Below are 18301 nucleotides of genomic sequence, written 5' to 3'. Positions count from 1 at the left end.
GTATGTATTTCTCGTATACAGAAAATAAAAATGTACAAACTAAAGAGAACATTTTCAAAGCGAGTTCTCTAGAGAAAACCATTTTCAGTAAAAGAATTGAATATTTTCAGGAATGCAGTAACGGATGAAGGAAATGAGAATAACAGCTTTAGGCAATTCATCTTCTATACTTTTTAGTTTTTTTTTAGTGTTTTACATAAACATAATTAAATGACAAAACTAATTACGTTTAAATTACTATATAAAATGTGTTTTTTTTGTTTAGCTTTTATTTCAATTATTAATTTAGATGAATATTTAATGAATTATTTTTATGATTATTATGCTAGGAACACACTTAATCAAATGCCAATCTCAGAGCTATTACTATATGTTAATTACACAAAAACTCTGTGAATAAATATAATAATTAATTTTAAAAGTTATACCTTCTAAAATCTAAATAGCTGCAACTGACTAGTCCAGTTACAGTCAATTTATGAGAATTTATGTGAATTTATGTCGATTTTATAGACAATTTTATAGATAATTTAATGATAATTTAAGTAAATTATTGAATTGAACCAATTTATGTTAAATTATTGTAATTAATCAATTTAATTATTTTGATAAATTTTAATCAAATTATATAATTAAATATTTTTTCATCGTTTTAATGGTTTTATACATTTTAATTACATTAAATTAATTTGTATAACATAATATATAGTTAAATATTTCAAAATTTTACATTTTTGATATCTAGTTTTCCATTTTGAGAACATTTAATATGATAGATAAATTGTATTATTTATTGAATGTATGTAATAGTTTAATGTTTATCTAATAAAAAGAAAAGTGTTATAAATTTCTTATTTACTTGTATTATGTACACACACATATCTAAAGAATTAAATGCATGTTGTAATATGAGAATACGTTACTTGTGGGTGGTAAAGTACAAAAAATATTTATATGAATATTGAAAATCATTAAATAGGTGTTTAATACTATTTTTTAATGTGTAGTTATAAACTAATTTCTGCTTATGTTTTATTTTAATGCAAACGCAATATTAAATCATTTAAATGGTAATATTTGTTGTGAAATATTGTATTATTTTATACATAATAACAATACGCCCGCCTATACAACATATTTTACCTGTTTCTAATTACTTTTTTTTTAATTTACCTAATATGCCAAGCCTGTAGTTTAACGTGACGACAACCAATTCCGCGTTGCTGGCTAACACTCGTCCGTCGTACGGGTTTCCGGAATTCCACTCATACGATTCTCCGTGTATGAAAACCAATACGGGATACTTGCGGACGATTCTACTCCCTAAAACAAGTAATTAACAAAAAGGTTATTGTGGTTTTCTTATTTTTATACCATAAATAATATTTTTTTACTGACAGTAAAAATAGCTTAACTCCCAGAGGAAGACTTAGCGAGCAATAGACCGCCGCCAAATGACGTTTTGGTCCAACGAGAAATTTACCATAAAACTCACGGTTTTACGATAATACCGGTTACAGCTATCGATCTATCGACGTCCGTCTCAGATGGTGTATGCGTGCGTATTTATTATTTTTCAATTTTACCTTTGGCTCTCAAACGAAAATAAGCTACTAATCTTAAACTTAATACATATAGATGTTTTTTTTTCTATAAAAAAAATAACTTGTCTAAAACTTTACGTCTATATAACACAGGTATATAATATATATTTACAAATTCATAAACCGTATACGTATCCTCTCAAATACTCTTAGATCGAGCAAAGCCATATTATATTATATATACCTACCCGCAGGTATATATTCATACGTTGAAAAACATAATATGAATAATGGGATAAATAAGTAACAAGCGGCAGACCTGTGAGTTTTGAGATACGGAGACGTATTTTACGATGATGGGTTTTTTCTACTTATACGCGGGTTGCTGTGTATACAGTGCATACTGCATCTAAGTAAGTCAAAGATGCTGAATATGAACTAGCTTTAAATGAATTCTACTCGAATACGACTCGGGCGTATCTCACATAAACTCGTATAATATGTAAGATTTGAATATGAACACCCGAGACGAAGCCATCATAAAAGCAAAATTACTGTTTATTTAGGTCAAGTAAAATGTATGGGAAAAATCCAAATACATTGTTGTTCTATATTGTATGCCAATCAATAGTATATGTCTGGATTTGGTATGTTAAGTTTTATGTTTAACGCACACAAAATAATACTGTTGGTATTCATATGCATTGACGAAACGTGAAATAACAGGAGTGAAGTCTCATTAAAAATATTTGAACAATTCCAATTACGTACTCGGGTCAGATTTCAGAACAGCCTCGTGTAGCTCTATGTATACACACACACGCATACACACACACACACACATATACACACATATAAATATTTATAGGTTTCATATATTTACTGGTGGTTATATTTTGTTTTTCGTAAAGCTTTGACAGCATTATTTCAATAAATTATGAGTGCTAGCAAATTGATATTAACAAAACTTTGAAAGCCAACTGCTATTAATATACAGCAACTCTATTGCTTTTCTATTGCTTCAAGTGTATACCTAGAAACTTTTTTTTTCAATATCGTGTCAAACATAACTTGTATATACCCGTTGTGCAGTTTTGCCTACTTCCAAAATTCAATATTGAAGTCACTGGAATAGTTTTCGAAACGTTCAATGACTTGTCCATTATTTATAGGCGTTCAACGAGGTCACGCGACATTAAGAAACTTTTGCCGTTTACGTTTTCAAACTTGTTACGTATTATATTTAAAAGGATTTGAAACGTTCGAGTAATAATACACTCACATACTTTATAAAGTTTAGGTATAAATTTGTAAAAAAATACCAAATAATTACACAGAAAAAATTGCTGAGTTACAATTAAAATCGAATTGCATTAGGCGTTTTATACACACACACACATATATATATATATATTATATTAAGCTAAATCACCGCTATGTTTATATACAATTATATTAATGCAATACGAAATAGCACCAATATCTGGTTTATCGTGCGAAAATTGCGGTATATTACCGTATTTCATAATGTAATGTTTAAGTCTACTTAAACTCGGGCTTAGATCAGACTCGCGAATCTCTTATTTTTCTCCACGCGCGTTTTTTTAAGTGTGCGGGATTACGACTGGACCGGCTGGCGCACTATATACATTATACGTATTTTTATAGTGTCATATTATATCATATTTCGCGTATAATAATATTTATTATATCGTTTACACACTGAAAACATCCGAAATATACGTAAAAAAAAATTGCATTCGACCTCAAAGTCGTGATCATAATATGAGATGATCGCATACGATAAACTATAGATAATATGTAGCATAGTAAAGCAGTGATCTTTCGAATTGTTGTCCATCAGACAGCCACTTTCGGGTCGGTAGTTGTCGAACTACGCTATTTTCATCGACGTAATACCCGCGGGAAGCTATTCAAAAAGGATTTTATTTCCGTCCCACCTCGTAGCGTGTATAATGTATATTATCTATTGTACATAGTAGTTGCACTCGGTCTGCTCCAGACGTATAAGTTACCAGTGGTGGGTGGTGAGGTCTGCCGTCGAGGGTCGTCGAGGAACCACCGGCGAATAGGATTTCATGTCGGTAGGTATATAATATTATACTAGGTAACGGAAAGTTACGAGTGTATATACGTATTATACATATTATATGTATAGGTATATAAACACACGTCTCAGACGATTTATTAATCGAGGGAAACGCTGGTAGATCGGTCGGTGTTCTCCGAATGCGGACGGGAAAGTGGTCGGAGAAGAGGTGAGATTAAAACTTTACCCAAAACACACTCTTCGCGAATACGTTATGTATATACATATTATACACACAGTTTTTGGACGGGCTAGGCCCCGTGTCCATTTAGGATCGCGTTACGGGTGCGGCACACAACAATGGAACATCTGTTGCCGTACACAGCACAACATTAGGTCTGGATTGCGGTGGCAAGCGTGTGCCGCCTTAACCGTTGCGACCCAGTGTTTTGCGTTTTGTTTGGAAAACCCTATATACACAATATACATTATACATGTATATATTTAATATGTATATTATATATTATGCTGACGGATTAACATGATACTAAACCGCGAAGACGTGCTCCGTGGACGTACACCGGCGCCGGTCGAGATTGACCTACGCGCGCGGAGTCCCGTGTGCGAGGGGGCGATCACACTCCCGCGCCGCCACAGTTCGTATAAGCCGCGCGAGGTGTCTGGATCGTGGGAACGAAATTCTGACACAAAGAGCTCAACATTTAAATGAACACCGTGTGGTTTTACCACGCATACGATAGCATGTTGTCGCACACGTTCAGAAATCGTACCGATGTCACGACGACAACGAAAGTAATAATAATATGACATTGAGTATAATAGTAGAAATTACTACGGTGCGATACGGACATACATATTATTGAGAGTGATTCATACAAAAACGGATGTATCGATAACGATAATAATATAGCACCTATATAATGGCAGACACAGACACAGGCAATACGACATACTTTATTGTTTTCGAATAGCATTTTTATTGTAAACAACGAACTTAAAGCAACAGTAATGACTAATACTAATACATTAATTCGTATTCTACGAGACAGATTACGTATGCCTCGTCAAAAGAAGTCTGAGCGTGTAGCCGTGGGTGGGAAATAGCGTCGCGTCGTGATTACGATTTTCCTGTTAATTCGAATTGCAAACGAAATACGTAATACGTATATACTGAATATACGTAATTTGCAATGGGGGAAAAAAAGTATAAGCTTTGTATTATGTATTCAGATATTCTGTAATGATAACAAATTCGCGCATTATTATAACGGTGTAAATGTGCAAGCCACGAGTGATTTATGTGCGAACGATGATTATGATGAAAAGTTAATAATTATATTATAAAAATTACACAAAACAAAAAGATTTGAAAAAATCGTATGACAACAAACAAAAAAAAAGTTACTTCAAATGGTTATGAAAAGTATTTTTAATATCAATATTTGTGACGTTCAAACGACATATTATTATTGGTTTGCAGTAGGTACTTTCTCATAAAATAAAATAAATACCAGTATAATAATATAATGTGCATTTATAATTCGTATATTTATACGAATAGAATATTATGCACGGGGAACGATTTATTTCATAATTATTTATCAGTGATATGTTACCGAGGTTTCTTTTCCTCTTTATCGACTTTATCGACATCCCCTTTTGAATATTCCTCACTTCTCTATTTTCTGGCGACGTCTTATCGACACTCGGGGCTGATTAATGGCTTCCAAAACATATCGCTGTCATTAGGAACCCTTCTCTCACTTTTCTACTGACAACACAATCTCGACATTAACGCGAAGTCTGAGTTTTATCGAAAACCACTCAAAAAGCTGTTAAAAAGTTACATTCTATTCGTATATAAACATGCGTCAACGATATCTTACAAACATTGAAACACTTTTACAAATTTAACAGACAACCACAGTAAAATTGCTGAAATTTTAGTTTTAAAGAAAGAAATTTCATGTCTCCTCGGAAAATAATGTGTTATTTAATTAAAAAATGCATTATTATATTGAGTTGATGAGTAATTGTTATAATTTATAAAAACAATTGTATACAATTGTTATTAGACACGGCTAAGGATAATGACGAACTGTTTTAAGTTCCTCAAGAATTAAAATGAAAAAAAAAATTTCTAAATGTAATGTCGGCTATATAACACTAAAGAAACAAAAAAATTAATTGTTATTATACATTATATAGTGCAATAATAATTTTAAGTTGAAAATTCACAGCCATAAATACATATTAAAATAAAATATTATATGGAAGGGTGCACGAGTAAGACAAAAATATAAAATCTAATAATAAATAAAAACAATACGAAATTACAACTGTCTTGAAGTAACTCTATATTTTTTTTGTATAAACTGAGAACAAAAATTCATAATATAAGTAGGTGTAACTTAATAGCTAATGTCTAGATAATTTTTAAATATTCGAGTAATTAAAAATAATATTATCATTTTCAAATTGATATAATTTTGTCAGATAACGGTTCGTATTTCGTGCATATGGATATATGGGTGACGGGACTTTGCTTAATGATTCTTGAACGACCGATATCGGTCTATCTACGAGAATACACTTTTCAAATCGAATAATAATAATGTTTATACACAGAACTCGTAGGTAATGTTATTATTATATTACCTATATTTTAACCGACATGAGGTACGTTTCCAGAACAATTATTTTAATGGATACTCATGTTTTTGTTTACTATGGTATACAATTCTTGGCGGATTGTCAATGTGTATACTTAACTAGTGGTTTTATTCGCTAGACGGAATTAATTTTAATTTTCAGTCTCGTATAGTCGTAACGGTATTTTAACACAACTAGAAATTTATATGACATTATGCATTCGTAGGTAATTTATACGTCAACAATGCCGGTGGAAATACTAGGATTCAATTTTATCGGTATCACTAAGGGGCGTTAAAAACCGAGAACAACGGTTGTGAATCATCCACAAAAACATGTATGAAGTATAGCTGAAAGGTGTGTTTATATGTTTAGTTTGGAAAGGTCTTAGGTGTAATGAATTTTCCCACACACCATTGCCACTATTATATATATGTATCATAACATTGCATTGAGTACAGTTCTAACCGAAAATACAGAAAGAAATGAAAACGAAATAAAACATATCTTGCAGCCATATAATATAATTATATTCTGTTATATTAAATATAAACGCAGTAAACGGTAAATCAAAAAAAAAATTGCTTATTTTATATTCCTGTTATGATAAATTGTGGATTTCACTTTTTTTCTCCACAAGTTGGAAAACAGTTAACACTACTAATAATAATATTTTTATCGTTGATGAATAATATTTTTTAATAAAGTACTTTGGTAACTCTGCTTGTAATATGTTATTGATATTTAGTTAAATTTGATAATAATAATAATCTAATAACTATTGTTATATACCAACAAATAAAAATAAAAATTCAATAGGAAAATGTTGTATTTTAATAATGTTTATTATAGAAACAAAGTAAATTATAAATAATCGAAAACCTTGTTGAAACGTACGGCATTTTTTTAAGATTTGAATAAAAATGTGTAGGTAATACATAAAAACCGTGGACTGATGCTTATAAATAATATCAATCAGTAAATAAAGCGAGGTGGACAAATAATAATTTCAAGATGAAAAAGAATAAAGAATTTAAATTTGATTTTAAGAGATATTACATGCTTTACTTTGGGACGACAGTGTTTATGTGAACAGCAAATGAAACGAACGGATCAAGGTCCCAGCGTACCATACGTGTATTGATGGAAAATACGGTAATGTTTTGAGTACGGGGAGCTTATTCGGGTCCGAATACATGCATCACGTTTCTCGTTTTAGCGAGCGGGAAAGAAAAAAGAAAATAATATGTTTCACCATGCGCGCGCGCGCACACTTCTATTTATTTTATCTCGTATTTTATGATATATTGCGGTAAGAGTAGTTTTTCAACGGACGACGGCCGTTTATGCCGTGTGAGGAGTAGCCCGAAATTCGATCAGCGTATAAAAGTATACGGCGCGGAACGGGACAGCGGCGGAGAAAGCGCGGCGTGCACGCAGCGAAAACACGAAACGTATATATCGAGCAGAAAAGAGCCAGTTTACTTAAATAATAAAAATAAAAAAAAAAAAAAAGTGGAAAAAGTAGAAAAATAGAAAAATAGAAAAAAATAAATCTAGGGAAAAAGAATAGAGGAAAACTGCCCATAAAACGGTGAACTCCTCCCCGACGTTATTTTTATTTCATTCCCAGGCGTTACGGAGACCGGCGGAATAACCCTCACGACACTTTCGAATTGAAAAATCGGTTTTCACAAAGTGCTCTGTTGAGAATCGTATAACCGGGTCGGCAGCTGCAGTACTGCGGTGGACAAATGAAATGAAAAAAAAAAAAAAAAATACTGCGAAGAAGAAGGAAGAAGAAGAAGAAAAACGCCAACGTAATGGTGCCATCGCCCGCGATTCCGCGTGTGCGCGTATACACTACAGTTGTACACGTGTGTACGTGTGTAGGTACCTAACTGTATCGTTTCGGTTATTGGCCGACGTCGGATCGAAGGTAATGCAGTCGAGAAAGTGGTACCTGTACGCATAAACAACTAACCAGAATGGCTGACCCGACTAACAATGACCGATATGAGAATGACTTGATATGAAAAAATGTCGAGATCGAAAACGATTGTAACGACACAGAAAAACGTGGAATATATTATTATTGTCAGAAGTTTATAACATAGCGGGAGTATATTATTAAAAAAAATATTTAATCCGACGGATGTATAACAATTGTTTCTCGTAGGTACAAAATCGTTATAACTTTTCTGTCGTCACATCGGTGGAATTGCCGTTGATAAGCTCGAACGTACGATTCTTCAGTTTTATGTAAAATGCTTTGGAAACGGTTCCGGTAAAAAACTGTCACGCTTAATGCACCCGATACGACGACAATCGATTGTAATAATTATTATTCATTATTGTTTTGTTTCATTATTTTTCGAAAAGATATAAAAAAATTTCTTTCGATCTGTAAACGTACCTACTATAAAAAAAAAATGTTCATTATTATTTTCACAACCAATAAATGTAAAATATACGATAACCAAATCGGAAAATATTAATAAATAAATGATTTATCATTTAATTTTCATTCGGCACTAAAGAGAGGAAAATTAAAAAAATCAAGACTTTGTTGAGTGCGACGAAGAAAATGTTTGTTGATTGCGCCTGGAAGTGTTGACATGACACCAACTTTGTTCGAAATAATCAATTTCGTGGTACAAAAACTTTTAACTAATCGTAAGTACATTTATAAATATAAATATATACATATATTATATATATTCACAGCACACAAAGTTTTAATTAATTTAAACTGTGCACGTTTATTTTATGCACCAAATTTTATTTCTGGTGATCATTTTAGCACAAAATCAACACCGAACGTATTATTATTAATAATAAATTCGCGTAGACGTTTATTAACCGCGAGAATATGAAACAATGTCTGTCGCTATTATAACCGCGTTTCGCGTACGGCGAGCAGCAGCTATCATTGGTTGTTCGAGTAAAATAACAATAAACGTGTATGCATATTGCTCCTGTAGTGCAGAAAGTCAAAATTACACAGGAAATGTGGTTTGATATTATTATTATCACACTAAATTGCGTAAGGGAATGGGATTATACGAATCGAGAAAATATTATTATGCCTATAACACGTGGCGGTGTTTGTGAAATAACGTACGATTTATGACAATGGGACCATAAACATATACTGCGTATTTCAAAACCGAACATTATGCACACGCGTAAAGTTTTGCGTTTCAAACTACCGACATTTTATTTACTTAGACATATTATTATTATATTATACTAGTGTATGTGGTATTATAACATTATTTACCTACTTTACACGGTAACCGAACTATTAATAATTTTCGTAGGACTGCGACTACCCAAATCCTAATATTAATTTATAACTAATAATGTTATTAACCGGAATTATGTTTATTATATATACTATTATGTAAATTGAGCAGGTTTAATGCTTGAAGTTCGCTAAAAATAAAATGTTATTTACATTTCAATCTCATTAGAATGTCAGTTTCAAACATCTATGTTCTATATAAACTAATAATTAGTAATTAGTATAAATTAAAATTTGTAAATATATTAAATAATAACATGAAAGCAAATTTGGCGATGAAAACTGATTAATATTTTAAGTCAAAACAAGAAAGTACTTTTAATCAACTGCTGTATAAATATAAAATATATTTATTAAATTACATTTTCCTTTTATAAATATTTTTACTTCCTTAACGAACTAAAAAGAATAAGTATACTTTTATGTATTTTCAAACCGCGTTGTTTTCTGGGAAGTACCTATATAATAACACAATAATAATAATAATAATAATAATAAATTCCATTACCATCTTACGGTCGAACAATATCGTATCTAAATCGATTTATTTTGGATAAATAATTTAAGAATAGATAGAAAAATAGTATTGATCTTAACATTGAAAAAAAAAAGAAGTTTTTTCTACTGTCATGAACATGATACAAGTATTATATCATATTAAGTAAGCTCGATGAACTGGAGTACATGTCTGATTAAAAGAAACCAGATTTTTTTTTTCTATTATAAAAAAGAATAAACTATTTAAAAAATAAAATAAAAGTGGGTCACGTCCCGTGGGTAAGATGACATATTTATTTTTGACGTCGAGAATTTTTCTATATAAAAAAAAAAAAAGGATGAAAGAAAAGTTGAAAAATAAAATATTGCCGACCAGATATATAATATAATCGAATACTGTATTATTATAACCATTGTTTTCGAAAAACCGTTTCTATGCTTGCACCACTACAAGTCTACAACTATACCACAGCGATCCCTTCAATTATGAAACTTTTCCCTCGAGACTCGATTATGTATATAATAACAATATACGTATAATGTTGGTATACGGTGTATATATGTTTATACGTTACGATCTGCATTGCCAAATCAAATTTACAATATGGCCACTGCGCGATTTTACGTGTTTTTACGCTGTAGAGATCGATCGTAGCCACGTGGATGAGACGACGGTCGATAGAAGAGGAGTGGTAGGGGAGAAAACACCGTGTACAATACATTATAATGTTTAAGAAGAACATCCGTATATCGATATAAATAGTCTCGTATAATAACGTGCGCACGACGTTTGGGTACAAATTGGCTTTTAACCGTTGAGCGTTTGTGACGACGACGACGATGACAATGGCTGTGATCATCACCAAAACGGGGTTTTCGCGGAGAAAAATGCTTTCGGTACGCGCAATTTCAGAGCCGTGAGCACACGAGCTTGTTATAAAAATGCTTTGTACAAAAACGTTTCAAACATGATTTTTTTATCGACTTAGTTAAGGATTATTTTTCTGAATTTTTTTTTCTTGGAATCTATTTATTCCGTCACATATTTAAGAGTTTTTTTTTTTTTTTTAGAAAAAATGATTCTGTATACCTCATAAATATCAATACCCTAGATAAAACGTTTTGTGTTCCAATTTATAATTAAAAAAAAATTCAACGTCTAATAAACCAATAATAGAGATATGAGGAAACACAAAGTGCCATCTCAAATAAGTGTACATAATCATATAATAATTACCATTGTTGTTATTTGTAAAGTACTTCACAAGTGGAATGCTTTCCAATATAGTAAAATATTTAATTAGTTGATAATTAAAATCAGTAGTTTCAATATTAATAATATTTATTTATTTTTTTTATTTACAATATTATATAAAGCTACTTTATTATTATTTAATTTGAAATAAATATGTTTTATCAATAGAATATTGATGAACATTTTGTTTTTAAAATATACAATTGAGAAGAAAAAGTTCTAAGCATTTTGTTTCGTAACTAGTAATTAATAATAAAAATGTTAGTTATTTAATATTCTGAATACCTTCTAAAATTAATATTTTCGTAATATATTATATAAAATTAAATCGATGGAACAAAACTTCGTGAATTTTTCGATGCCAAATATTTCAAAATCACTTTGGCGGAAAGCACGTTTTTTTTTTTAAAATGTTTAAACCTTAAAAACGTTCGACTGAACAATTCTAATATCGTCGCATGGAACCCTTTGATTCCAAGTCCACGTAACGGCCAAATACACGAGAGAACGAGAGCAGCGCGAAAAACGTTAGAAGAATGCAAAAAAAAAAAAAATTAACTCATATGGTCCGCGGCGAAATCACGCGGAAAAACGGTTGCGACAACCCTCCCCGGCGGTGCACTTGTATTTTATTGCGGCTATACTGTATGGGTTCGTGCTTTGTGTACTATCGTTTGTTCGCCACGCCGCCGCCGCCGCCGGACCGAAAACGAATAAGTCTCGAGTGGGCCACCTCGTACCGGTCAGGTACATACATATAGTATACAAGACGTATAATAACTGGTGGATTATATTATGTTTCGCACGTGCCCGCCGGACGTAATGACTTTGCGAGAACGTTTTCATTTAACTGACGCGCCCTGCACCGGCGTATATTATTATTATTATTATTATTATTATTATATTAATACCTGTGCAGCGGCGGCATAGGTACGCGCGACGTTAACGACCGAGTGGACTGGTGTGTGTGTGTGTGTGAGGTGTGCTGTGATGGGTGGTGGTGGTGGTGGTGGGTCGGCAAATCGCGGAATACGCGTCATCATCAATCATCGGCGCGAGTGTAATAATAAGAACGTAGGTATAGGTATTTAAAGAAAAGAAAATATATTATATTAATTTAGAATGTTAAAAAAATAACGATTTTTCAATTTCTCGAAATATGAACTCTGGACTTTTGACGTTTTTGTTAGATAATCATAATAATATATTTTTATACGATCGAGTGTGAAATTTATAATATCTCAGAGGACTGCTGCAATGTGCGCACGACGAACGAAATCACAAACGCGTTATTACTGCAACCGTCTTATAACAGATAAGAACAATAAACGACGGTAAAGAATTCCACAGAGTATTGCACTGTACAACCGTAGATAAATATAATAATATATAAGATAAACACGAATACTACTCGGCAAACACAAGTATTGATTTATGTTGTTAACTACGTTCATATATGACTCGATTTGTATTGCTGATTATTATTGAAACTCTTTGACATTTTATAAACGATGCAGGTACGATAAACAGGAATTATATATTATAGGCGTTTTCTCTGGTTTCGTTCCGCACTTGAAAGTTGCGACTATTCGATTAAGTTTTCTAAAATAAAATTAACTATTTATTAGAAAAAATACTGTGGAAAAGACCTACAGCCGGTTGGATATAAATACACGAGTATTAATATGTTACTTATACATTTTAATCGTGTGTATCAAGTACCGTGGATCAAAACGAGTTTTCATATGACTAAATGTTTAACTTAAAAAATGTCAGTGGATATTATTATTATTATTATTATGAGTGTTTTCATCGTGTTCCTTATATACGTATTGAGTTCAATACTCCTGTGTTGACCAACCACTCAAACACAACAATTACACAAATAATAGTTGAGCTTGTGATCCTGTAGAACATTATATGATTAATATTTAAGTGCATTACCTGCAGGTGTAGTGTTCACGTTACACCGACTGTTGAATAGTGTTGACTGCGAAGAACATAACTCCCTTTCGCAGTTTAAAAGTCTTACTGATCTTCAAAAATATTACTTATTCTCGGCGTCGCTGATATTAATACCATGCCTGGTTGTTTACACTTTTCAGTAGCAAACGATGATAAATATCGTTGAAATAAAATTACTTTGTGTAGTATAAGTTTAATGTAAGAAGTATTTACTGGTGCAATAGCAGACACCCCAGATGATGTGGTATATAGGTTTGACGGTAAAAATTCCGTTGGTTTTTTCGTTAATATTCATGAACTTGAAAATATATATTATATAATACATAAGTAGTCGAAATGCACGAATGCATTACCGGAAGATGGTTTTACAACACCTGCGCCGTCGACGAGCCGAGTTGTGTGCGCGCGATTCTTTTAACCTTTTTGCCAATTTTTTTTTTTTATTACTTTTAGTGGGTGGAAAAAAATGTGAACTTTGAAACTGCCGCAGCTAATGGTCTGGAAACCCTTTTCTGCTTTTGTCGTTTTCTACTATCCTAGCTACAGGATCCTTTATTTATTTGTTTAAAGTTACAAGCGTAAAAGGGGAGAGACAGAGAAAATGTTAAAATAGATAAAAGAAGAAAAAAAAGTATACCTACCTATATAAAAAAAAGAAATTTGGATTTCAGTATGTTCGATAACAACGTCGCGAACTGGTTGATAGTGTCGTTATACGACTTTAAACGATATTTAATATACCCACATCATAATATCACATGCATGCGGCAAGTAGATAATATGACGCGTATAATACAACATATAAGTATAAGTATATAATATTTACTTTGTATGCATCATGTGTAACTCTGATATTGTGCGACCATTTAAAAGTTCAAAATAATCGTATTATTTCACTTCATCATTATTTTTATTACAAGAATAAATTTTATATTATGTATAATAATATGTATATTATAATATTTATAAATAAAAAAAAATAATATATTTTGGCTTATTCCTATAGTGGTTCTTTATAATATGTATATCAGATGTACTTCAAAATGAAAAAATAAAGACATAGCAAAGACTTTGTTTTGCAATGAGCGACCAGATCATCTATTTAAGTCGACGTTTTAAATTATTTTTTCATTTATCATGGAATTCATAAGCAAGCGCTTCAGTGATGAGTAAAATTTTACGTATTACTGTTGCGCAATAATATTCATTTTATTGTAGCTTGGCTGAAATTGACATTTAATGGTTTTAATAATTGTGTTTTTTAAAATTGTATCTATTAATTTATATTTTATTTACTGACTGTGCTTTAAATGCGGAATAACTGAATACAAATTCAGTCGCTCGAGTCTAACAACATGAGTTTGATTCACATTTAACGATTTACATGAAAATAATTAAAATATATTATCGTTTATCGAAATGAAGGGTATTTGTAAACTCCGCGAATTGTTTACTTTAATTTAAATCGAAACCCATACACATACACGTATAATGTACATATATGCATATGTACCCTAGTGATTTGGTTCAAAAATATGTGTATATACCTACGAGGCGCGGTTCATATATTGTTCGTCGGAGCCCAGACATTATAAAAACAACAAGTATAAAACGTTCGAGTTTCCAATCATTTGAGACTGTTCTTATATTTTATGATAATATAATACTATTAAAAAAAATTGCATTTATGCCAAAACGTTCGACAAACCGAGATGTTTAATAGTATCCGATGTCGCACCGCCCCGGAAGCATTGGTATGATTATTTTAGATTGACATAGATAGATTGATATTTTCTATGGATAATATAATATTATACAATGAACCATCGTCACTGGAGTATACCACAATACCCACAAGCGTATAACATCCCTGTATAGTACAAATAATAATATTGTTATATTATATCGAGTAAAGTATATTTTTTTTATTAGTTTTTTTTTTTTTATTGGTATTGAAATGATATAATTTCTCCTTTGGCTACTAAGGCCTATAGCATTATATTTTATATATACGAGTAAATTACATCAAATATATACAAATACATATCAAATAATTAGATGTTCGTGAACATTGCGATAAAATAAATATTGGCTATATTAGTTTTAATAGATTTAAGTTTGTGAGACGTTGTGTTGTTTTAGTAGGCGTCGGATTCACATACAGTCTCCATTTGATTCGATTTGGCTTTTTTGAAAATTGTATTTGTTAATCGTGCAATATTATTTTTAGTACCCACCAATTTTAATTCAAGTCTTATTAATTATAGAGTTTAGATTGTTAGCATGTCACCGACTCAATATTGTATTATGACTTCCAGTGTGGATGGACGAGTTTGAATATTTTTGATAAGGTATTTAAATCGTTCAAACTTTATGGTATTTTTTTTTTTTGTATTATATGCTAATCTTGCTAGTTCATTTATATTTTCGGAAAATTTGCATTTTTTTTTTGTTTGTGTTCCTTAATAATATTATTTGTTTGTCCATGTTTATATTCAGTTGCTGTAGTATTGTTTGTTCTTTCACTACTACTTTGTGAATCATAGATGTGGACTGATGAGTTGGCTTTTCTTTTAAGTACTTTGCAGTTGTTTATGGGACTTATTACTGTATTTCGTTCTTGAACTAATTGTGTATTACCTTATATGTTGGAAGTTTGGGAAATTTGACTAATTGGAATTGTGTCTTATTTATTATCAATAATAATTGATATGTTATTACTTGTGATAGCATTGCCTGTGTGGTTTATTTCGTGTATACCTTTCTAACCTTTTTATCATTTAATTTTAGTGCACTTTAAGGAGGTATGGTTTTTTTCGATGACACTTTCATAAGTATTCAATGATTTGTGTTATCATGAATGATTGCTACTAAAGTAGGTAGTTTTTTAGTCTTCTGGTATTATATATATTGATGAAATGGTTTGAACTATTCGCAGAGATACAGAAATGCGTATTGAACAAATTATTGAGAAAAAAAAGTACATTTGATTTCAAAATTTAACTTTTTTATTATTAACACAATCATCATACTTATTATTTAATTAATTAATTAAATAATAATAATAATAGATGTTAACATGTATTCCGACTTTTAGATTAGAAATAAGGATAACAGGTGTTATGTTGACTGAATATGATAATAAATCGCTGGACAGATATTAGAAAATATAATTATTTTGTTTAGGTTATGATATCTTTGTATTTTGATTGGAGTATTGATTTGAAGAATAATTAAATACGTGAGTAAGAATGTAATAAGCAAGTATTTTTTATTATAACATTTAAATTTAAATCGATTAATAGTGAAAAATAAATAAATAGCTTAGTCCCTGCAATTAGAGTAACCCTAAGTTGGGATAACGTCTATTATTATTATTATTTAATTAATTAATTAAATAATAGGTATGATGTTTGTACTAATAATAAAAGAGTTAAATTTTGAAATCAAATGTACTTTTTTTTCTTAATCATTTGTTCAATACGCATTTCTGTATCTCTGCGAATAGTTCAAACCATTTCATCAATTAATACTTATAGAATTACTCAGAATATATGTTTTGATATGCTTACATATAACATTTAGTATATTTTTAATAATGTTTTAATGTTAAGAAATATATTATGTCAACGAATTTAAAGCGATACTGTTACACGATATTATAATATTATGTTATATAGTCTGTTATAATAATGCAGAATAATATAAAATATAAATAGTATTTTTTAAGTATAGCTCGCTGTGGTTGAATTATACTTCATTTCGATTCATTACGTCGAAGCCACAGGAAACAGAGTCGAGATAACAATGAAACGTATACATCGTAAAATTATGTATTATACTCGTACGCCCGGGTCTTTTGCTTTTGTATCGATACAAAATGGCAAACTATTGAACGTTGTAATCAACCGTAGGTACAATACAAATATACCGTACAGATAGAAAGGTAGGCACCGTTTAGGTACTTCTGTTCTAGTTACATTATTTAGGGCCTCTGAGTAGTGTAAGCCAAAGAGTATATTATCCGGTACAGAATATACGCGGCTAACGTCGACATAATAATATAAAAATCCACTAACGATTCCGTGTTATTTCCGTAATACCACGTGTATATCTGTGGTATATGTACGTAATATAAGTGTATAAACACACGCGTTGTAACTGGAGCACATTTACGTTTGAAATGATAATATATGTTTACCCGATGCGAAAGAAAAGGAAAGGCCGTGCGTTACCGTAAACCCTTAAACCATTCGCAAATCGAGTTATCCATCTTGGAGAGCAAACGAAGAAACAAGGTCAAAAATTAAGTTGGTTTGTTCAAGAGTTCTCGTATACCTACATACAACGGGCCGATTCTTTATTAGCACTTTTAATAAATGTGTACCTATACGTTTACTAGGGTCGAAATCAGACGTCGTGGTACGCGGGGGAAATGTAATTTCGTAGAGCATTCGCGAACGGTATAAAAATATATAAACGTGTACCCACCTATACTCGGCTGTATACGTTCGGATGGGGTTTTTTTTTTTTTTTTTTTTTAATTTGGAACGTTGATATTTATCAATATCGCGGCAAAAATAAACTAGCAAATAATTACGAGAGCTTATATCGCTTTATTTTATATATTATATTATTTTTAATTTCCGATAAAAAATTCAATCACGTACACCACGTGCCGCAAAATCCCGTAATAATAAACAAACGAGCACGTTTTGAATACGTAATTTTTGATAACAAAAAAAAAATAAAAAGTAAAAATAGGAGAAATAAAAATCGAAAATAAAAAGAAAGTTGAAGAAAGATGAAAAATAAAAATAAAAAAGAAGAAAAACAACAGTAGCCGAGTGTATATACTCTGTCGTTCACCCCATTCCATCACCGACTGCTGCCGCCACTGCCGGCTGACTGATGGTTGGCAATCGCATTCCGCCGAGCCTTACACAATTTCTCCGAGCGTGTTCCTCTATCTATATCTCTAACTCATTCGTCCCTCCGCTTCATTCATC

At 31.2% G+C, this 18301-nt stretch overlaps 1 protein-coding gene across 2 annotated transcripts in view; it reads right to left on the bottom strand.

The window, feature by feature from the left end:
• LOC113554118 (neuroligin-1-like) overlaps positions 1-18301 on the bottom strand; it is a 274533-nt gene that overhangs the window by 52890 nt on the left and 203342 nt on the right. Inside the window, exon 2 of one of the 2 annotated variants that reach the window (XM_026957831.1) lies at positions 1174-1323. The exons of the other annotated variant lie outside the window; for it this stretch is intronic. Coding sequence (XP_026813632.1) covers positions 1174-1323 — 150 coding nt within the window. The remainder of the gene's footprint in view (positions 1-1173; positions 1324-18301) is intronic. 2 annotated transcript variants of the gene reach the window in all.

Source organism: Rhopalosiphum maidis, chromosome 1, assembly GCF_003676215.2.
Source record: "Rhopalosiphum maidis isolate BTI-1 chromosome 1, ASM367621v3, whole genome shotgun sequence".
NCBI lineage: Eukaryota > Metazoa > Arthropoda > Insecta > Hemiptera > Aphididae > Rhopalosiphum > Rhopalosiphum maidis.
This window is presented reverse-complemented; position numbering and strand designations above follow the sequence as displayed.